Source organism: Podarcis liolepis, assembly GCF_965112155.1.
Source record: "Podarcis liolepis genome assembly, chromosome: 2".
In the NCBI taxonomy this organism is placed as follows: domain Eukaryota; kingdom Metazoa; phylum Chordata; class Lepidosauria; order Squamata; family Lacertidae; genus Podarcis; species Podarcis liolepis.
Genome location: NC_139555.1, coordinates 42,833,233 through 42,855,922, shown reverse-complemented (window position 1 = coordinate 42,855,922; position 22,690 = coordinate 42,833,233). Strand labels below are relative to the sequence as shown.

Genomic DNA, 22,690 nt, shown 5'->3' with positions numbered 1-22,690 from the left:
TTTTGAGTTTACATCCTGGTGTCTCTTGTTCCAACAGGGCCAGAACTTTGTAATAAGGTTTGTCACAGAGTTCCATGTTACTTAGAGCGGAAGCAGAATTGTCTGTACAAGGTCAGGGAGGCTATTTTGTCTTAATTGCTTGGAAACTTGTAAGTGGTATATAAATTGATGACTGGTGATAATTCATGTCCCATAGCCTTTTTCTTCCTTTCCTCTTCTTTGCCCCTTAGTGACTCAGCTTGCTTCGAAACTGATCTGCTTTGTGCTATGACTAGCCCAAGATGGCTCACCATTATTGTATTTCATTTATTAATAATCACATTCTAAACCACTGCCTCAAGGCGATTTACATATAAGGTAATGAAAAACAAGTTAAAAGCAGTTAAGGCTGCTCGCCCTCCCCTCCCAGCATTACACACTAAGCAGGGTTAAGGAACTGAGGGGGCTGGTAGAAGAGTCATGATGTATAGACCTTTTATGGCTTGTGGTCTCTGAGCTAAAGGAAGCTTCTGAGAATTTTGCAAGACATAAACATTTAGGTCCACTTGTTGTACAAGTCAGTGACGCCTGCCTTTGGGGAAGTAGCCACATCTCACTTTTGAGGGAACAGCAAACAGTGCTAAGTGCCCAAACAGTTCTGGAGCGCTGGAGCTGTACTACACCACGAGAAAAGAACAAATGGCACGTCGGAGGCCAGGTAGGAACTGGAGGACAGCAAAAAAAGAACCTTGAAGGGTTTGTGTGTGTGCATGTAGGCCCGTCTTCTCTACCTTGACCAGCGTTTGCTTTGATGGATTGGTCTACTTACTCTACTGAAAGAAGTGATGTTTGAAAAGGGAGACCAATACCAATTTAGAGGGTAATTATTAGGCCAACTATGTGGGCAGAACAGAGGCTTCATCAGGTTCAGCAAAAGCACAGTGTGAATGGGATGGAGCAGTGTGTGCTTGCTCTGCGAAATCAAGTAAAAAAGCAGCCTGACTCTATCCGTGAGGATACTGGTCTCACCAGCATTCCTGGTTGACCTGCTCCCAACATTATGTGTTTCTGGTAGAGAAGCAGTGACTCATCCTGGCTTATTAATATTTGCCTCCAGTGTTTCTTGACTTCTAGCCCACTGTCTTTACTAAACAAAGAGCCCTTGTGATATAGTAGTTAAAGTGTTGAACTAGGACCTGGAAGACTAGGGTTCAAATCCCAAATCAGCCAGAAAGTTTACTGAGTGACCTTGGGCCAGTCGCCATTTCTTAGCCTGACCTACTGCATAGGATGTTTGTGAGAATAAAATGGGGGTGGGGAGAAGTGTGTCTGCCTCCTTAAGCTCATTGGAGGGAAGGTAGGATATAAATGTGATGATGATACAAAGGACCACACTGCTTTTGAACACACCTCTGCAACCTGGCATGCATTCTCTTCCATGACCCACCCACCCACTCCTGGCTGCCTCTTTGAGATTATGATTTGGGCATTCTGTCTTGAGTTTCATTCTACTCTCTTTGTCTCTGACTCTGGATGGAAAGGGAGGCTTTGGGTTAAACCTCTTCCAGATAATGTCTGTCTGTCTCTCCCCGCCTCCCCACCACCACCACCCACCGCAACCTACCAAGCATGACTGTGAAATAACACAGGATATCTAGAAACTGCCCTGTACATTGCATGTAGAGTGGGATATGAATGTTATACATAAAAAATAAAGTTTACCTCCACATAATATGAAATGGGTATCTGCAGTTAGTTTATTTAGATGTTTCTTTATCTTTCACTGTATGGTCTCAGGGTGGTGTACAGTGTATTAAAACTCACCAATACATATTTCTAAAACATATTTAGTCTAAAGCAATAACCAGTATCAAAGGTTACCTATATCTCTACCTGGATTTTATTTATATTATGGGTTGTATCCAGCTTCTCATTTCACATGAGGACTTCAGTTTCACTCTCTTCTCCTTGCTTGGCCCCCAATTCCCACACTCAGCCTTGGAAAACAAATTTGGGGCAGTGCAGGAGGCACGTGAGAAGAGGAGAAGGAGGAGAAGTGCCATTGCACTTACAGAAGTTGTTCTGCATGCACAGTGATTTAGCTGGCTGCAACTGTAGCATTCTTTGATAAGGCATGCCAGACAGGAAGAGATGTAATAAGGAAGCGCTAGCACTGCTGTGAGAGCAGCTTAAAAATGGAATTTATATATATTTAAGGTAGATGTGTGCTTGTATCAAACCTGTCCATTTTACCCAGCCTTCCAAAACAAAAACCATAGTAACACATAAGGCAGTGGCCAACTAGATTACATGATTCGTTTGTTACCCTAGAATCAATGGGATGTATGGAGCACCATCTCCCCAGTTTGTTCCCTGCCCTCCCTTGCAACATATGCTTAATGAGATCATGGTGATATGGGCAGGAAAGCCATGTGAAGTATACTGCGTCTGGCTGGGACTCAACTTTGCAAAGGTTCTACTCATAGAAGGCAAGAGATAGAAAGCAGTTCCTATAAAGAGTCAACAGAATGGCCAAATAAGAAAAAGAAATTTTGGCTCAGCTTACAACCAGAGGCATACATTTCCTGTTCACCTTTTCTTTCTCCTTTCTATAAGCTATCCATACTTGCCAGATGTATTTTCAGGGAGCTTAGGAATTTTATAGGCAGACACTGCACTGTAGTTTTTAACTGATGTGTTTCTTTCCTGCTCATATGCTAGTATTACAATATGTATTTTATTTGTTTTACTATCAGGTGTTTTTTGTCACTATCCCCTGCCCTGAGATCATGTGAAGAAGGGTTTCCTGTTGTGGATTCTAACCTCACATACATAGGATCACAGGTTTGGAAGGGATCCATGAGTATCGTTCAGACTGACTCCCCTCAAACCTATAACAATATACAATAATGCCCTATTTGCTTTGATGGCTATAACTACAGTAGTACCTCGGGTTACAGACGCTTCAGGTTACAGATGCTTCAGGTTACAGACTCCGCTAACACAGAAGTAGTACTTGGGTTAAGAACTTTGCTTCAGGATGAGAACAGAAATTGTGCGGTGGTGGCGCGGCAGCAGCAGGAGGCCCCATTAGCTAAAGTGGTGCTTCAGGTTAAGAACAGTTTCAGGTTAAGAATGGACCTCCAGAATGAATTAAGTTCTTAACCCGAGGTACCACTGTACAAGAAGCCTGTTTTTAGTGTTTTGGCTGGTGAACTCAAAGGCACACTAGCTAATTGTCAGTCTGCAGGAAGAACCTTGCTCTACCGTGTATTTCTCTCCTCCAATGCACCCTTTTTCTGTCACACATCTTTTCCCTTGTCCATCCCTTTCCATAGCATTTTCTGTCTCACTCCTGCACACATGCTGTGAGAGGGGCAGTGGGTGGCTTACAGCTTGCAATGGATGAATCTGTCAATTTCTGTTTCTCAGTTTCTAATTTCTTGAATCTTAAATTCACTTCTCCGCTCTTCTGCATCAGTTTAAGGTTTGTTTGTTTTTTAACAAAAAATTAACATCATGAACATTCATTTGTATCATAATTCGTTTTGGAGAAAGATCGTAAATTTGATGCTTCTTAAAAGTGGGAGAAGTTACGGTTACAGTCATTTGCATTCTAGTGTGAATTTCTCCTAATGGACACATTCATGCATGCAATTTTGCCAAATATACACATGCAAACAGCACTCCTTGAGAACATAACACAGGAAGAGCCCTTGGCCAAAGGCCCATCTAGTCAAGCATCATCTTCCCCACTGTGGCCAACCAAATAATAATAATAATAATAATAATAATAATAATAATAATAATAATAATAATAATATATGCCTTCCATCCAGAGGCATAGTTGGGGGGGGGGGGCTAGCCAGATTGTTTTGCCCCAGGTGAAGCCTCCAGAGGGGTGCCATTAAGGCTCCTAGCCTGTGTGTGTGTGTGTACACATATGTGTGTTTGGTGCGTGTGCCAAACTGGGTCTTTGACCCTGGTGAAATAAAGCCTGGGTTCGCCCCTGTGCCCATCTGCCTGGATTGCCCAGCCACTCTAGGCAACTCCCAACAGAAAACATTAAAACCACAATACGACATCACACACTTAAACCTTTGGCCCCCAGCCGTGGTGGAGCTTCAAGCTCGGGGGGGGGGGGCGAGAGCAGGCAGGGGAGTGGCTGGCGCGCATGACACCCAGCGCTGGATGAGGGGGCAGCCGCGATGGCACCCCAGCCGGATCGTACCACCAGGATCTTGCGCTCCCCCCCCGCACCCCTGTTCCTTCACCAGTGGCCCCCAGACTAAGGAAGGTTCCCCAACCCCGATATAGAGGGTGCCCTCCTGAACACCCTCATACATCTGCGAAGCCCAGAAGCAGGACATGAATGCAGAAGCAGCCTCCCACTTGTGCTCCTAAGCAGCTGGTATTCAGAGGCATGCTGCCTGTGGTACTGGAGTTAATATACAGCCACCATAACTAGTAACCATTAATAACCTTATCTTTCATTAATTTCCCTAATCCTCCTTTAAAGCAAACCAAGCCCTTCATATATCTTATGGTATTGAATTCAAGGGGAATAATTCAATGTTGCACAAAGCCAATAGTTTCAACATTTGGGCTTTCCAGAAGGAATGATCTTCATTCTTCTCCTTGCACGCACTCTTCAGGGGGTGTGTGTTTCTCCTGGCACCCCTCAGTGACCCAATTTTGAGGCATGTGGATGGGAGCAGGGCGGGGAAAGCACCATTTAACAAGTAGAAGTTCTTGCATTGCTTCCACGGATGGGACTCTTTGTTGAATCCTGTTCCATGGTTTTAACTACCTTATTTTTTGCTCTATAAGACTCACTTTTTCCCTCCTAAAAAGTAAGGGGAAATGTGTGTGCGTCTTATGGAGCAAATGCAGGCTGCGCAGCTATCCCAGAAGCCAGAACAGCAAGAGGGATCGCTGCTTTCGCTGTGCTCTTGCTGTTCTGGCTTCTGAGATTCAGAATATTTTTTTCTTGTTTTCCTCCTCCAAAAACTAGGTGCGTCTTATGGTCTGGTGAGTCTTATAGAGCGAAAAATACGGTATATGCTGTGTGAAGAAGTACTTCCTTTTATATCTTCCAATGTTTAGCTTCACTGGATAGCCCCAGGCTCTAGCATTAAAAAATACTAAGATACTCTCTTCACTTTCTTCACACCATGAAGCACATGTCTTTATACACAATACGACACTTTCCACATCTTCTAAACTGAAAAACCCAAAATGATGTAACTTTTCTTCATAGGGAAGTTGTTCCACCCTCTCCATTGGTTGGGCTTTTCTGAAACCTTTTCAGTCCCCAATATCCTTTTTGATGTGTTGTGACCAGAACTATACTGTATATCGTATTCCTAGTGCAGTCACATCATAGATTTGTATAAGGGCTTTGTGATGTTGACAGTTAATCCGTTTCCTAATGAGCCCAACACAGAATTTACTATTTTCATAACTGCTGCATGTTGGGGTTCAACATTTTCATTTAACCATCCACCAAGGCCTCGAAATTCCTGGTCAGTCACCCCCACTTCAGACTAGATTAGTATATAAGTGAAGTTATATTTTTTTGCTCCAATGTGCAAAAGTTAGTTGTTTTTGCTTTAAGAAATAAAAACAATATAATTACTAATTCCCACTGAAGTGTTCTGTGTCAACTTTGCACACCTGTATCAGTGAGCAACCTAGCACAGAGATGTGGATTTAACGTTGTTGGTTAGCCATGTAGTAAACAGTTGCATTATATGAGAAGATGAGGGCTGGGGAAAGAAGCGGAATAATTTTTTTTAACTTATTACCTACTCTACCCCAGCTCATAGAACATTCTCCAAAGGATCAAACAAGTGGGATAGTGACTGTTCTCATATTATTCATTCTCATACCTATTAGAATACCTCAAGCAAAGCAATCCAATGGTGGCCACACATGAAGGAAGCCATGCATCTCTCACTGGAACTATGCTACATTTCTGTGGTGATGCATACAATCATAGGATGTGGTGGTTTTTTGGAGGGGGGTTAACCTGTGTTTGTGTTGAAACATCACTGACAAGTTGAGTGGTCCCATTGGCTCTTACAAAATTTGCTCCATACAGCTGGGGCTACAAAGCTATCTGAATGGGGCCTTTTACCAGATTTGGATCTGGCCTCTGGGATACTGATCTCATAGACACTAAGGGGATCCATTTCCCATGTGCTTCATTTATTTTAGGCATTTGTACCCTGCTCTTGAGAAGCTTTCTAGAGAGGCTTACATAAAATCAAAACAAAACACTCCCTGCTTGTAGGCTTGCGGTCTTAAAAACACAGACACACAAGGGAAAAGCGACAAGGAGAGAAGAGAAAAAGCATAACTCAGGCACCAATTTCTAGGCAGTTGTTCCTATATTGACTATTATTTTGTTCCATGTGGCTTTGTACATGGCCTTACCCATATGGAGAAGAAATACTTGCTAGGTGGTACACAGCCACTTCTGCAGTTGTGGCAGTAGTTTTTCCAGCCGCTCACAGCTACAACTCTCACTATCCTGGTTTGCTACCTGGACCTAAGCCATGGTTTGGCTTAGCACTTGGATTCCTGGGTTCCCTCACTTCAGTCAAGCTACAGGCTGTAGTCAAGGTTTGTTTTCTGCTTATCACTCATAGGTTTGTCTCAGTGGCAGATTTAGGTTTGATGAGGCCCTTTATATGTCCAGCTGTCCTTTGTCAACCACAATTTGTCACTGTTTTTTGTGTTGAATATATGCTACATGGTAATTTATGGACCTAATAGGTCCATACACAACACAAACACTGTTGCTGTATGAAGGTTTTATTTTATTTGTTTTTTTCATCTTATATTTTGGAAATGTACATCCAGGTTTTTTCCTTTAAATTTTTTTGGGGCCCCCAAGAGAGTGGAGCCCTAAGCTATAGCTTGTTTAGCTTATACATAAATCCGGCACTGGTTTATCTGGGGGAGACAAGCAACATGCCCAAGTTTGCATGTAACACCAAACCAAACCATGGGTAAGCTCTGAGTAATGGAGCAGCTGCTGGACTGGAGGAGGAGTGAAATAGCTGCAGTTTTTGCTGTGAATACCAGCATGCTGTCTTGATCACGTACAGCCATAGGAACTGGGTCACTGTGTACTTTCTAAGCCACATTACATATTTTTCTACATGGCCATTTTGCATAAACCAGTGGTGTCCAAACGTTTTTCAAAGAGGGCCAGATTTGATGAAGTGAAGGGCCGTGGCTGCCAACCAAAGGGCCAACCAAAGTTGTTGACCTTTTTTTAGGATTGAATTTGTAGTTGTTGAGCTTCTTTTAGGGTTGGAATTGTTGAGTTTCTTTTAGGACTGGAGGTTTTTTTAGGATTTTACCCCAGGAAATAAACTGCCACAGGGACCGGATTGGGCCCCCGAAACAGACTTTGGACATGCCTGGCATAAACAGAATACAGTAAATGATGATTTTCGAAGGGTGTGTGGATTTTAATACCACCCCTTAGCTACTGTTTCTTTCTCTAGATTCCATAGAAAGTTTGACCCCATCTGAAAGGGATTATGAGAATGTTGTACCTCCCCATTTGCTGAGATGGCAACAACCAACCCCACAGCAAACACAGAAAGCAGATACAGGTAAGTGATTCTTAACAGCACAATAATGTCCATGGCCTCAATCTGGTTTGGGGATTGGGAAGAAGCCAATGCATGTGCTGTGGAAATGCCTGTGAGGTCTCACCCTATCACCCCATCCAAAGGGCCCACTAGAACCTGTTTAAATAATTGCTCACCTAGATCATTTCCAGGTAAATAAATAAACTATCCTATTGGGGGAGTTAAAGCCATATATTGGGGGAGTCAAAGCTATTCGTGTAGTTAAAGCCATGGTTCTCCCAGTACTGATGTAAGGAAGTGAGAGCTGGACCATAAAGAAGGCTGATTGCCGAAGAATTGATGCTTTTGAATTATGGTGCTGGAGGAGACTCTTGAGAGTCCCATGGACTGCAAGAAGATCAAACGTATCTATTCTTAAGGAAATCAGCCCTGAGTGCTCACTGGAAGGACAGACCGTGAAGCTGAGGCTCCAATACTTTGGCCACCTCATGAGAAGAGAAGACTCCCTGGAAAAGACCCTGATGTTGGGAAAGATGGAGGGCACAAGAAGAAGGGGACGACAGAGGACGAGATGGTTGGACAGTGTTCTCGAAGCTACAAACATGAGTCTGACCAAACTGCGGGAGGCAGTGGAAGACAGGAGTGCCTGGCATGCTCTGGTCCATGGGGTCACAAAGAGTCAGACACGACTAAATGACTAAACAACAAATTAGGGGAGTAGGTTGACGCAGATCATGAGCTGAGTGACCACACCATTTTGACATCTTTCCAAGGCCTTCATTTTAACCAATAGGATGTTTCGTTAAATGACTCACTGATGCTGATAGGTCAGCTTCGTGCAGAAAGGTAGAATGGATGTGTCCTTGAGCGATACACCTCCCTTAAACTAAGGCTGTGTGCACACTGTACCTTTATAGTCAAAATAAAAAAAATCCTTTCAGTAGCACCTTAAAGACCAACTAAGTTAGTTCTTGGTATGAGCTTTCGTGTGCATGCACACTTCTTCAGATACACATGAAAGCTCATACCAAGAACTAACTTAGTTGGTCTTTAAGGTGCTACTGGAAGGAATTTTTTTATTTTGACTATGGCAGACCAACACGGCTACCTATCTGTAACTGTACCTTTATAGCACATTCAAAACATCATTTTCATATAAGCAGCTTTTTTCCCCCTAGACAGAATGGTGCCGGAACGTACCTCCCTCAGATGACCCACCCCAGAAGCCCTCCTTCTCCTGCTTTGATCAAACACCATCTATTACAGATCATGTATCAGGATGCCTGGTGCTTATCTGCCTGCTGTACACACTAGGCTCATCTGTCCTTTCAGAAGGATTGAGCCTAGAAGACAAGGAAATTGGTGGTCTGAGGCACCACTTAACAGGCCCATGGAGAGTTTGTCTCAGGCACAGGGCAGGATTCTTGATAGAATAAAACTATAAACAAAAAAGCAGCCAATCCCTGCCCACCCCACCTTCAGCTGGCTTAGGCCTCCGAGGCCCAGGGCCAGTATACCCACCTGTGTCCCTCCCTCTGCAGGGGCCTGTCAATATACATTAGGGGGGCTCACCCCAAGTATCACCCTCCACCACCCCACCTCATCTTTGAACTACAGATCCCACCATCTCCCATCCACAGCAGGTGTAGTGGGGGGAGGAAGTGGGCTGCACTTAAGCATGTCATCTCATATACACATGCCTTTTACATATGTACAGGTCACATCTGGCCCCTTACTCTGTGATACCAGCTATTTCTCTGTGTGTGCTATAATAGTCACTCTTATTGGTTATCTGCAGGTGTGCCCACACCCACCAGATTTACTGATCATACGGACTGCTGTTGTCGGAGAGCTTCTATCGTCACCCTCTACATCTTGGTGTTTGTTTCCCTGTTAATAGCGTCAGCTGCCTTTGTGCTGGCCTTTCTGAAATGTAAGTTCAACAGAGGACCCGGAAGGGCACATCATCCTATGCCGCTGGTCATTTTAGTCCAAACATTCTCAAACTTTATACTGTGAGAGGAACTGTTAATGTGCCACAGGAAACAGACTAAAAAAATAGGATTCCTGCTAGCCTAAAGTACCCACTCCTAGAGGAGGAAGCTCACTGTGCTTCCACATTATGTACAGTTCTTGCCTTCTTTCATTCAGCCCCACCAGAATGGGGCGAGTCGTGTTACCACACCTTTCTGCATTGTCTGATCAGTCACTGCTAATGCAGCAGGCCCAGAGCCACTCAGATGGAAATGCAGCAGTCGGGCTTCTTGCGTGGATAAAGGAAGTTCTCACTCTTAGCAGGCTCATGTATGAACCCTTCTTGGATGTGAGAATGAAATGTACCTTCAGCTTCTCTCCAGAAAAAAGTGCACTTATCAGAAGTTCATGAGGCATTGTACTAATTGATGTTAGGGCAAAAGGTGTGTTGTGAGGAGGAGTGGAGAAAATGTGGCACCCTCTTGGTTCGGCACCCAGTGTGGACACACCGGTTGAGTACCCTTAAATCCGCCTCTGCCTGTGGCCTTCCTGATGCTGTTGGCCTCCAACTTTTGTCAGCCCCAGCCAGCATGGCAAGGGGTTAGGGTGATGGAAGTTGTACTCTACTAGCATCTAGAGGGCCACAGGTTCACCATCTCTGATACACAGAATCAAAGCCTTTTGCTGTGGGCACTTCCTGATGTGATTTTCATGGGACTATTGTGTATGTGAGAAGTTGCCAAGCACCAGTTGATTAAATATTCAAATACAGATTTGGCTCTTTTAGAGGATAGCTAGCTGCCTTGGGTTTCTGAGGATAGTTCAGCTATGTTGCTGTAGCACCAGCATGTACACTGGAAGAACAGTAGCCAAGTTGTTAGAGGGAAGATGGTGTTAGGAGCTCTACAGCCCAAAGGAATAGAGGAAAGACAGGGCTGAATTATAGGTTAAATCCACAGCCTGTTGTGACGATCCATGGGCAATGGATCAAAACCTTATGTACTCTCTGCTGGGCTGGGTAGAATACATTCGTAATATATAAATGTGCAAATATCCACAGCATTAAGCACGGAACAGTATAGAATGGGGAGCCCAGTTTTGGATGGATGTGTATGACTAGCAAGCTATGCTAAGATCTGGAGCTTTCATGATTAGTACATAGAATCATTTCAGTACCATGGTTTCTTATCCCAGGGCTCTGTGTGTTTCAGTTATTCCTCAGTGTCCAGGGGACTTTCAGAAGTATCAAACAAAGTGCCTTTACATCTCCACTCTTAAACATACCTGGGCAGAGGCACGGAGGGACTGCAGTAGGCGAAGTGCGCCCCTGGCAACGGCTGAAGTGGTGAGCATTGGTGAATTTCCTGGAACTAACCTTGCATAGAGAATTAATTAGATTTCAGTGATGCAGGACACACACACACACACACACACACACACACACACACACACACTGTTCTTCCCATTCTTGATCCTCATAGTTTTCTGTGAAGGTCCATCTGCTACTCAGTTTCTTTACTTAACTCTATTCCTAGGTACAGTAGTGGCGTACAATTGCAGCCTCTTATGTACCATGTGTGACCTTTCCCCTTCCCAGAATTTTACTCAGATTCTCGCTTCACAACTTTCTCCTGCCATTTGTTTCCTGAACACTGCCAAATGTGCTGAAGGCACCTCATTGGCCACTGTGGGATGTTGAACCCAACAAAGAAGAAATATGTCCCAACCCACCCACCCACAACAAATGAGATCTAAATATCAAAATTATACAAAATAGAATAGTATGAACTAGTTATATAAAGCAACTTTATATCACAAATAAGAACAAATTCAAGCTGAGTGCTAATCCACACTTCTGCTTGGAGTATGACTTCCCTTGATCTGGACAGTATAGTTCTGTTGATGTAGCCTAGAATAGCATTAGCTGTTTTTTGTTGTTGTTGCTGCTGCTGCTGGCTCATGTTAAGCTGTTGTCTACTAAGACCTCTGGATACTTTTCATATGTACTACAGTGGTACATCGGGTTACAAATGCTTTGGGTTACAAACACTTCGGGTTACAAACTCTGCTAACCTGGAAGTAGTACCTTGGGTTGAGAACTTTGCCCCAGGATGAGAACAGAAATCACGCACCGGTGGCACAGCAGCAGCGGGAGGCCCCATTAGCAAAAGCACACCTCAGGTTAAGAATCGTTTCGGGTTAAGAACGGACCTCTGGAACGAATTAACTTTATAACCCAAGGTACTACTGTACTGGCAAGCCAGGTGTCCCCCATCTTATATTTGTGCAGCTGATTCTTCCTGCCTAAGTGTAGAACTTTACATTTGAGCCTATTGAATTTAATTATGTTAGTTTGGGCCCATCTTGAATCCTGATTCTGCCTTCTGTGGCATTGGCTCCCCTTCCCAGTTTGGTGTCACCTGCAAATTGGATGAGCATCCCCTTAATTCCTTCATCCAAGTTGTTTATAAAGACGTTGAAAACCATGGACCCGGCACAGAACCCCATGGCAACCCACTTGTCCCTTTTTTCCAGGATGACGAGGAACCATTAGTGAGCACTCAGTCAGTCAATCTCATTTAGTTTGTTAAATTAGAGGTGCAGTTGCTATAGTCCAGAGCTATCTCAGAGGTCCTAATTTGGAGGGTAACTTGCAGTTCCTTTTTAGTGCTGCTTATACTCTTCTGGAGTGAGGGGGAGGGCAAAGAGCAGACTCTGATCTGACCTTTCCTGCTTTCCGAAGACAGTTCAGAAACTTCAGCAAGTGCAGAATTCAGCAGCTAGGTTGCTCACCAGATCAAGATGGTTTGAGCATATTACTCCGATCCTGGTCTGACTGCACTGGCTACCAGTTAGTTTCCGGGCCCAATTCAAAGTGCTGGTTTTGACTTATAAAGCCTTAAACGACTCAGGACCACAACACCTCAAGGACCGTCTCTTCCCATATGAAACTACCTGGACCCTGAGATCATCTTCTGAGGCCCTTCTTCATGTGCCTCCACCTTGAGAGGTCAGGAGGGTGGCAACATGAGAACGGGCCTTCTCTATAGTGGCTCCCCATCTGTGGAATGCTCTCCCCAGGGACGTTCGCCTGGCACCTTCATTATATACCTTTAGGTGCCAGGCAAAAATGTTTCTTTTTAACCATGCCTTTGGTTGATCTGATTGACATCCTATGCGCTTTTAAAATGTGGCTCTCTTATGGGGGGATGTGTTATTGGGTTGTTGTTTTTATTGTGGTTATATATATATTGTGGTTTTTATGTTTATCTTTTCTGTGAACCACCCTGGAACCTCCGGGTATAGGGTGGTATATAAATTCAATAAAATCATCATCATCATCATCATCATCATCATCATCATCTCTCCTTAGATCAAGGAGGTTAATCTGAACCTTGGAAATAATTCTGAATACTGGGTTGACAACCCTGAAGGAGAACAGAATAAAGTGACTGGCAGGTAAGTAAGCTTCATTTACTGCTGTTGGCCTCCTCTCCAAATCCCTATCTGCTCACAAGAATTTTATGACCACATGAAGCTGCAAATGTGTGCTGCACTTTTCAAAAGAGAACATTATGAAATCAGCTGACAAGGGTCACATCATGGGCTGTAGGTATCCATTAAGCTCCAGAAGAGAGAGAGAGACAGAACGAAGACCAGTGTGGGCTAGGTAGAGCAATTATATGAATGCCAATGTATACAACCTTTAGTTTGTGTGATGAATTCACCACAAGTTTATTTTCCCCAGAGATCCTGGGAATGCTGCATCATGTACAACACAAGATTCCATCTCAGGGCCCGTCCTGCTTCTTGTCCTGTGCCTAGAAAACATGGCTCTGAATGATTTTCTGCTGGTCCCATGCTTTCTAGGCATAAATCTAGTGGTTTTGCCTTTGCCCCGCCACTTTCCCCCAGAAAACCTGCTCTTTAGCTCTAATTCAGAGCAAGCAGAAGTATGGATGAGCCTTCAGTATATCTCAGTTTTCTTGAGAAACCCTACCAGTGTGGGTTAAGCCCTGGATATGGCAAGTTGTAATTTTGACTAACCAAAGCACTCAGAAAGCTGGTCCGTCATATCAGAATTCTCCAGAGGAGTCTATATATGGAGAAATTATCACATTAAAAATACTGAGAACCAAGCCTTTAGGTGGGCACCAAATGTTATTCGAGAGATGACAAACCTACCAGTGCTTCCCTAAGTAAATTGTCACACTAGGTACTGTAATTGTTTCCACCTCCTGATGTTTCTGTAGGAACTTACAGCACAGACCTGTAAAGGTTAAGGGGTTCAGTGTCAATCGAAACCCCCAAACTGATAGGCTGTCACCACTCCTGTTAACAGTCCACCCCCAACTCAGACCTGGGAGATGCCAGACTCCTGCAAGATTCCAGGAAATAAGAACTAAAACGCTACTCTCTGCTGTGTGTAGCCTCCAGCAGAACAAAACACTTACATGTTAGCCCAGTGTGACCAAAGAGATCTAAGGCACCGGTTTAGATCAAGGCAAGTTTCCAGACAACCACATAAAAGTATAGCATATATTGAAGATTTTTTAAATAGCAGAATGAGAACCCTGTTAACCAATTAGAATGAGAGATTTTACAGTTGGTAGGAAGTGCTGATCAGTCAGGAAGGGGATCGGCCAACCAAAGGAAGCCAGTCCTCCTTGATATCACATCATTGAGGCTTATCATATCCACCAAGGGAAATTTTATCATTAGCATTTGCCAACAATCCAGTGAGGTGTGACAAGGTGTGTGAATGGAGCCAACCTCTTTCTGATGTTTCATGTCAGATGGAGAGCAGTGGTGGTCCATCTTCTGTGCGTGTGATGCTTTCGACATGAGTTGTTCTCTCCTAGGCAATGGAGTACAGAGTTTCTAGAGGTAGATGTAGATTCTCCTAAAGTGATTGAGAGGGGGAGAGACTGGATTTTTTTGTTACCTGTGCAGTGAATCAGCATATTCAACACCTAATAAATCCTTCATCTGGACCTTCCTTTAAGGTCACTTCCACCCTATTTTCACTGGAATTGACCTCCTTTGTTCACTATTTTTTTATGTGTAAATTTCATTTGTAATGACAGCCCATGTGAGCTCCTCTGCTGTCTTCCCAATTTATTCAGACCTGATAAGGGCCTCTTTTTGTTGTAAAATACAATTGCAGCACCAGTCTGTCTAGTGTGGACTGGCAAAGTACTATGGAGAGTACTTTTGAGTTATTGTACCTTTTTAATAGTCACATCCTCCTAATTAGTTGATTCCTTTTCAGTCACTATGGCCATGATTTTCATGAATTGTCCTTCATAAGTCATTTCCTGTTCCCTGCAAATTACAGGAGTGGAGGAGTTTATTGTCGTTAATTGGTTGTATTTATGTTAGACACTTTGAGTGTTTCATTTTGGAATTGGAGAGCTCAGATGGAAATGCTCCAATAAAATGAATTAGTAATATATAGTGGAACTTTGCCCAATGAAAACAGCGTTATCTAAAGTGTCATGTAGGTCCACCGTTTTAATTCTGCTTCCAACTGATTGCAGAAAGGCAATGAATGCCTCACCAGTGCTAAAGAGTCCTGATCAGTTGAAAGCAATCTACGTGTCCTTGTGTGTTCCTTAACTGACACTTGTAGAATTGGGTCATTCTTTCCCAGTAAAAATGAAGCATGTTATTCTTTCTTTATAGAACTCGGAAGACAGAAAATGAAAATTGTACATTTGTCTCCTGGAAAAACAATACGATTGCTCCTTCACAAACTTCTTGCACCCATCCTTTGTATTACATTTGTGAAAAATATCAAGCATAAGAAACAATATATTTCCATGTTACTTTGTAAGCTTTATATTGTCATTTGTGAAAAATTACGGCATGTAGCTGTAATGTGCTCGTCTATGTATGTGCTCTGTTCATAGTTTCAATGTACGGCGGACTTTGCACTTCTATGGCCGGTTGCACAGGAACATGTCTCACATGGCTGTTATAGTGCTATGGAAGTATATCTCCAGAGCAGAAACAAAACAGCCAATTTTGAGGTGGGCAAACAGCTGAGAATGGTCTTTTTTTAATTTGGTATAGCACTAAAGAGCAGGTGTGTCTGCTTCCGGCGACCAGCTCTTGGCCTTCTTGTGTGTGTTTGTGCAGAGACTTTGCATCTTGTCTTCCATCACATCACTGTTGGGGGCAGAAATGGATCATGCTCTGAAAACTGAAAAAAGAAAGAAAAGGAAGTAAACAGGAAATGGGAAGGGCGAGAGAGAGCATTAAATATGGCTTTAAATAGCACAAGCATGTCACGAGAACAAGGGAACAGTAAACTGAAAAACAGTTCCAAAAGTGGATTTCAGCCAGAAAAAAAAAGATGTTAGAAATGTGCCTCAGTAATAATAGGGAAATGAGAGAAAATTGCCTCGCTGCTCAACTGGCAATGTGAACTAATATTGAAAATACGAAAGAAGAAAGAGGGAAAAGAGGGAAAATGTTCAGTGCTGGCTTTGATTCTGTCTTTCCTAAGCTCAGGATGTGACTGGATGATTATGCAAACGTGTAAAAATAAGGGAAGGCAAAGAATGAAAATGAAAATACAGAAGAAGAAGCTCAAATTATACTTACCTGATTTCAAGGAATTGAGCTGAGCCTAAAGTACCGTAATACACTGTTGTGTATGGAACTTGCTTGAGAAATGCTGAGTTAAAGATAGACAAATCTCATAGTTTTGGTTTCTCCTCATTTCAAATTTTTCCAATCTTAATTCACCCTTATTTCTGCATCAGTTTGTAAATATTTTTAAAGTTCATGAAAAATTATTTGCATTTTCCTGTGCTTTTCTCCTGATGTGTTTTGGATGCAGTTGTGCCCAGCGTATGCATTTTGGCCAGCATATTCCCTAATATGCTATTATCACTAACACATATTTTTAATGTCTGCATTCTTTTACATACTGTTGTTATTGTTGTTAGAGAACTGCATCACAAAAGTGCAAATTTCAAAGGGTAGCTGTGTCTTGTGCTTGTGTACTGGGTCTAGAAGTCTGGATTGGGTAGATTCGCTTCACTATGCAAAGTTTTATCTTTGCCCTTCAAACTAGGTCAAATTACAAATGCAAATACTTCTTGACTGGCATAAACTGAGAAGTATTTCAAATGAATAAGATAGTAGCAATAACGATTGGATTCTGAGTACACTGGTACCTTGGTTCTCGAACCCAATCTGTTCTGGAAGTCCGTTCACAAACCAAGGCATGGCTTCTGATTGGCTGATTGGCCCTGGAAACAATGCCGACAGCCGAATGGACGTTCGGCTTCCAAAAAACGTTCGCAAACAGCAACACTTACTTCCAGGTTTGCGGTGTTTGTGAGCCGATATGTTTGGGATCCAAGCCGTTTGAGAATCAAGGTACCACTGTATTTCACAATTCACTGAATATCATCTTTGCAGATGTTATTTGGAATCACTCGCAGTCCCTGTGAGTGAGCACATTTATGTGTCCCGAAAGAGAGAGGGTCAGACAGCTGAGACTTTGTAGATGGAGTTCAGCTGTGGTGATGGAAGCTGCCAAAGTTTCTCTGGGGATCTGCCTGCTGATGGAGTGTCTATTTGCTCCCAAAAGGCTCTGCTTATATATCACTTCTAGCTGCAGGCAGGTGTTGCATACCAACAAAACTGTAGCCGAAACAAGGCCACTGGGGAACAAGCTGGAGGTATCAGCATACTCATGGAAACCCTAAGTTTTCAAAGTAGGGGGGAAAACCTAAGAAAGTAGAACACCACCACCTTTCATTAAAAAAGACCAGTGAGGACTGGGCATGCTCACTGGCCATGTGAAGAAGGGAATGGAGTATGATGGGAAGGGGCATGGCTCTGTGGATCACCGAACAGGAGCATTTTGCACAGCAGAACTTTTTCTCAAATGTCCAAGGAATGGTAAGTCTTCAATGCTATCTCATCCAGAGGGAATTAAACCCTGTAGGACTGTCCTTGATGTCTTGCCACTTAGGGAAGTGGTGCCATGCACTCATGACAATTTTTTTGAGGTACTTGGAAAAAACTGTTCAGTGTGGGTGGTAAATGTTTCTAAGGAAATCAGTTCATATTGCATAATTGCCTACCAAGTTTTAAGGAAGTGAGAAGAGAGGTGGTTAAAAGTTACAACAGATACCCTAGTTGGATCCATTGTCCTTCTTTGTTCTCCTTCAGTAGAGTTTCTCCTGTTCTTCCAGCTAGCTAACCATCCCAAATCTGTTTGCCAAAGCCCACGACCTCCCCTCTGCTTGTCTCAGGTGGCATTGCTCTGGACTGCTTAGCTCCCTGAAGAATGGATTATTCTCAGTAGTTTCATGAACAGGAACACCACCAGTTGAATTGCTGTCTTAACAAAATGTCCCTTGCCTTCACTTCTTCTAAAATAATAGGACTAAAGGTAAGGGCTGAGTTCAGCAAAGGTGCTTTCTATTTCCTGCCCATTTTAGTCACTCATACCCTACGCTCAAGCACCATTTGGCATACTGGAGTCCTTGACCTAATTTCCCTGTCATCAGAAGGGATAGGCATTGTTCCTGAACCTCATCCACCTTTTGTTGCCTTGGAAACCATGAGAGCTAGCAGTCATATTTGCTAATGGAAGGTCATCTGCCTTCTGAGTTGGACTGGTAGACAGTTTTACTAAAGGCATACTGTGAAAGTCCGCCATTTCAAGGTTCTGTATCAGGTAGGAGAAGAGACTTCAGGAGAAGGGCCAAGATTAACACCAATGTTTAGTCTAATCCTAGCCTATATTCAATATTAAATTGGGGTGGGGAAACCCCATTGACCATGAAACATTAGTTGAAGATTCAACTATTCATGCCTACTTCTAATAGAACCATGGCCTTTAAAAAGATGTGATTGAGTCTGGCTCTGGAGCAGTTCTAAGCTTAAATGTTCCTTAATACCAATATCATTCTATATCTTTTAAGTTTATGAGGCTGCTGTGAGACAGCCTCTATTTAAAGGGCCTATGAAGGGAGAGCAGAAGAGCAGAAGGGCCCATGACTTTGTCCATCGATGGTTATTACCAGTGCTTTTTTTCAAGAAAATAGGTGCTATTTTCAAGGAAATAGGTTCTCACCATGAAGTTGTTACAGTAAGCTGCTGCTCTGAACAGATGCTGGTTTGACAACAGCTTCGTTCACCGCAGGCAGAGGAGTGAAAAACTAGGGCAAGCTGTCTCCCTAGCTAATTTTTGGGTCATAGAATCATAGAATCATAGAGTTGGAAGAGACCACAAGGGCCATCGAGTCCAACCCCCTGCCCAGCAGGAAACACCATCAGAGCACTCCTGACATATGGTTGTCAAGCCTCTGCTTAAAGACCTCCAAAGAAGGAGACTCCACCACACTCCTTGGCAGCAAATTCCACTGTCGAACAGCTCTTACTGTCAGGAAGTTCTTCCTAATGTTTAGGTGGAATCTTCTTTCTTGTAGTTTGGATCCATTGCTCTGTGTCTGCTTCTCTGGAGCAGCAGAAAACAACCTTTCTCCCTCCTCTATGTGACATCCTTTTATATATTTGAACATGGCTATCATACCACCCCTTAACCTCCTCTTCTCCAGGCTAAACATGCCCAGCTCCCTTAGCCGTTCCTCATAAGGCATCGTTTCCAGGCCTTTGACCATTTTGGTTGCCCTCCTCTGGACACATTCCAGTTTGTCAGTGTCCTTCTTGAACTGTGGTGCCCAGAACTGGACACAGTACTCCAGGTGAGGTCTGACCAGAGCAGAATACAGTGGCACTATTACTTCCCTTGATCTAGATGCTATACTCCTATTGATGCAGCCCAGAATTGCATTGGCTTTTTTAGCTGCCGCGTCACACTGTTGGCTCATGTCAAGTTTGTGGTCAACCAAGACTCCTAGATCCTTTCTGCTCTCAAGCCAGGTTTCACCCATCTTGTATTTGTGCCTCTCATTTTTGTTGCCCAAGTGCAATACTTTACATTTCTCCCTGTTAAAATTCATCTTGTTTGTTTTTGCCCAGTTCTCTAATCTGTCAAGGTCGTTTTGAAGTGTGATCCTGTCCTCTGGGGTGTTAGCCACCCCTCCCAGTTTGGTGTCATCTGCAAATTTGATCAGGATGCCCTTGAGTCCATCATCCAAGTCGTTGATAAAGATGTTGAATAAGACCGGGCCCAAGACAGAACCCTGTGGCACCCCACTAGTCACTCTTCTCCAGGATGAAGAGGAACCATTGATGAGCACCCTTTGGGTTCGGTCAGTCAGCCAGTTACAAATCCACTGAGTGGTAGCATAGTCAAGACCCCATTTTACCAGCTTCTTTACAAGAATATCATGGGGCACCAGAACCAGGGTCATCCCTGGTTCTGGTGCAGGTCAAATAAATGTGCCCCTGCCAGTGCCAGAGCCAGTGTGGTGTAGTGGTTAAGAGCGGTAGACTCGTAATCTGGTGAACCAGGTTCGCGTCTCCGCTCCTCCACATGCAGCTGCTGGGTGACCTTGGGCTAGTCACACTTCTCTGAAATCTCTCAGCCTCACTCAACTCACAGAGTGTTTGTTGTGGGGGAGGAAGGGAAGTACGTAAAGGCAAGAAGCAGGCAGGGGAGAGCTGTCCCTCAATGGCACCCAACTGAGAGGTGCCAGAACTGTGTTCCAGCACACTCTGGCTGAAAAAATGCACTGGTTTTTACCTAGGCAGCAGACTGAGCAGGCACATAGGTAACCTGGGTGAGAGGCCTTGTCTTTCTTTCTTTCTTTCTTTCTTTCTTTCTTTCTTTCTTTCTTTCTTTCTTTCTTTTCCTTCCTTCCTTCCTTCCTTCCTTCCTTCCTTCCTTCCTTCCTTCCTTCTTTCTTTTTAATTGGATTAGTCCAACACAAAAAGGAGAGAAGCAAGATAAAGAAAAACAGTATACAACAAAAGGTGAGTAAGCACAAACCTTTCAGTTGTGTACAGAGATTGTGCAAAGCAATGGAGCAGTGCATCTGGCTGTTAACCAGAGGGTTGGTGGGTAGGATTGCTGCATTACAGGGGGCTGGACAAGATGACCCTCAGGGTGCCTTCCAAATCTACAATTCTATAATTCACAATGTAGGGATTCTTGTCATTTGGAAACATTTAATTTAGGCTTGAAAGACAAATACCCAGAAGAACTAGCAGGTGAACAATAGGTTCTATTGCTATGAGAGAGAGAGAGAGAGAGAGAGAGAGAGAGAGAGAGAGAGAGAGAGAGAGAGAGTCAGGGAAGACCTTCATCTTGGTACTGGGCATTAGCATCACATTCTCCCATACCCTTCTGGAGAGGCAAGCCATTGCCATAACTGCATTGACAATACACAAGTCCAGCTTAGTGTCAATGGAGAGGTTGCTGGTTATGGTGGAACCCACGTAGACAAAATTGTCTGTTAGTATAATGCCCAGTCAAATGATGTCAAGAGTCATTAATGTTTCCATTTACAGGCAAGCAAAAATCATAAAAATCGACCAAACAGCTGCAAAATTCTCGTTTTTTGTTGTCATCGTCCCCCCCCCCTCCCCGACTCTTAGATGGTGCCTGAGTTTTTCCAAGACTGCAATGTGCAGAGCTTCCCTAAGCCAATTATTCACTGTGATGTTTGAGGGATCCTTATACCCCTGGGCCACTATGAGCTGAGCAGCCATTAACAGATAGATAATAAAGAGTTTCAGCACAACAGAGAAGTTACTGCCTTTGAATATAGGTAGGAGGCACAAAGCCAGGTCTGCCTGTACCACATTACCAATAGTAGTGCTAGTTTCTGCTATTACATTGGACCAGAAAGTGCGAACTGATGGGCAGGGGCACCAAAGGTGCCAATATGCCCCTATGGCTCCACAATTACACCAACATAACTTGTTACCTGGTTTCTAAAAATGATCCCCATCCATGCAGGCATGAGAAAACAACTGTGAATTATTTTCATTGAATTTTCTGTAATGGTGGTTGAAACTGAAGACAATTGTTTTGAGGGCCAGATCTTACTCCACCTTAACCATATTAATTTCCTCTCCCAGGTCTTGTCCCCCAATGGAGTTCACACTGGAGAGCCAGTGTGGTGTAGTGGTTAAGAGCGGTAGACTCGTAATCTGGTGAACCGGGTTCACGTCTCCGTTCCTCCACATGCAGCTGCTGGGTGACCTTGGGCTAGTCACACTTCTCTGAAGTCTCTCAGCCCCACTCACCTCACAGAGTGTTTGTTGTGGGGGAGGGAGGGAAAGGAGAATGTTAGCCACTTTGAGACTCCTTCGGGTAGTGATAAAGTGGGATATCAAATCCAAACTACTACTACTACTACTACTACTACTACTACTCTTCTTCTTCTTCTTCTTCTTCTTCTTCTTCTTCTTCTTCTTCTTCTTCTTCTTCCAACACAATGAAGGATATAAAAAGTTTAAGGTTTTGCATGACTTTCAGGGACTGTCGCCTTTATTTGAGTGGCTGGCAGTGTTAAAATGTGTTCAAAATGCATTTAAAATGGAGATGAAATCTGGATAATATGCACTGTATTTCTGTTTAAACTGTAGTCATTATTTCCAAATTTGCATCTCTACACATCCTCTTCTACATGCATATTTAGAAATAATGACTATAATTTAAACAGAAATACAATATACCTCCGCCATAGTTAGGAAGTCTACAAAACTGGGCTCTCATTATTATTCTTTTCCAGTTAATGCACTTCCTTGGTGATATGAAAGTGGCCTCCGTAGTTATTGCCTGTATAATTCTATTCTTTTTACTGTACTATTCTGCTTTTACGTTTCGGTTCCGTTATTCCTCTTTTAATGTGTTTAAAGAAGAAGAAGAAGAAGAAGAGGTGTTGTATAAACTGCCTTGAAAATGAAGGTTCAGACATAGGCTCTAAATATTTTATAAACATGCAAATAAACCACTTACTGGCTGCACCTTTAGTTGTTTTGGAATACCTTCTCTGTGGGTTGCAAAGATGTTAGGCACATTAGCCAAGCAAAGTGAGAAGCTTTGCAAGCTACAGAGAATATGCTCCAGGACAACCACAGGCACATGTTTCCAATCTCCTGTTCATGTAATCCCTATGGTTCCTTGTTTCTGACTGGGCTACTGACATAACCCCACTTCTACGCATGTTTTCTTATAAGTCAGT

The 22,690-nt window shown here is 43.3% G+C and overlaps 1 protein-coding gene across 1 annotated transcript; it reads left to right on the top strand.

Annotated features, from left to right (window-relative positions):
* The first annotated feature begins 539 nt into the window (after positions 1 to 539).
* On the top strand, positions 540 to 21,048 carry LOC310700302 (killer cell lectin-like receptor subfamily B member 1). The gene is made up of 7 exons (XM_083489565.1): positions 540 to 697; positions 7,500 to 7,610; positions 9,388 to 9,522; positions 10,775 to 10,908; positions 12,937 to 13,022; positions 15,249 to 18,784; positions 19,904 to 21,048. Exons 1-6 carry the CDS (start codon positions 679 to 681, stop codon positions 15,367 to 15,369), a joined length of 606 nt encoding a protein of 201 aa, XP_083345691.1. The 5' UTR covers positions 540 to 678; the 3' UTR covers positions 15,370 to 18,784; positions 19,904 to 21,048.
* The last annotated feature ends 1,642 nt before the right edge of the window (positions 21,049 to 22,690 follow it).

Bases quoted from the DNA above. Each gene is read 5' to 3' on its own strand.
- LOC310700302 (XM_083489565.1), top strand. The intron at 7,611-9,387 runs GTAAGTGATTCT...GGTTATCTGCAG, and splicing joins AACACAGAAAGCAGATACAG to GTGTGCCCACACCCACCAGA. The intron at 13,023-15,248 runs GTAAGTAAGCTT...CTTTCTTTATAG, and splicing joins CAGAATAAAGTGACTGGCAG to AACTCGGAAGACAGAAAATG.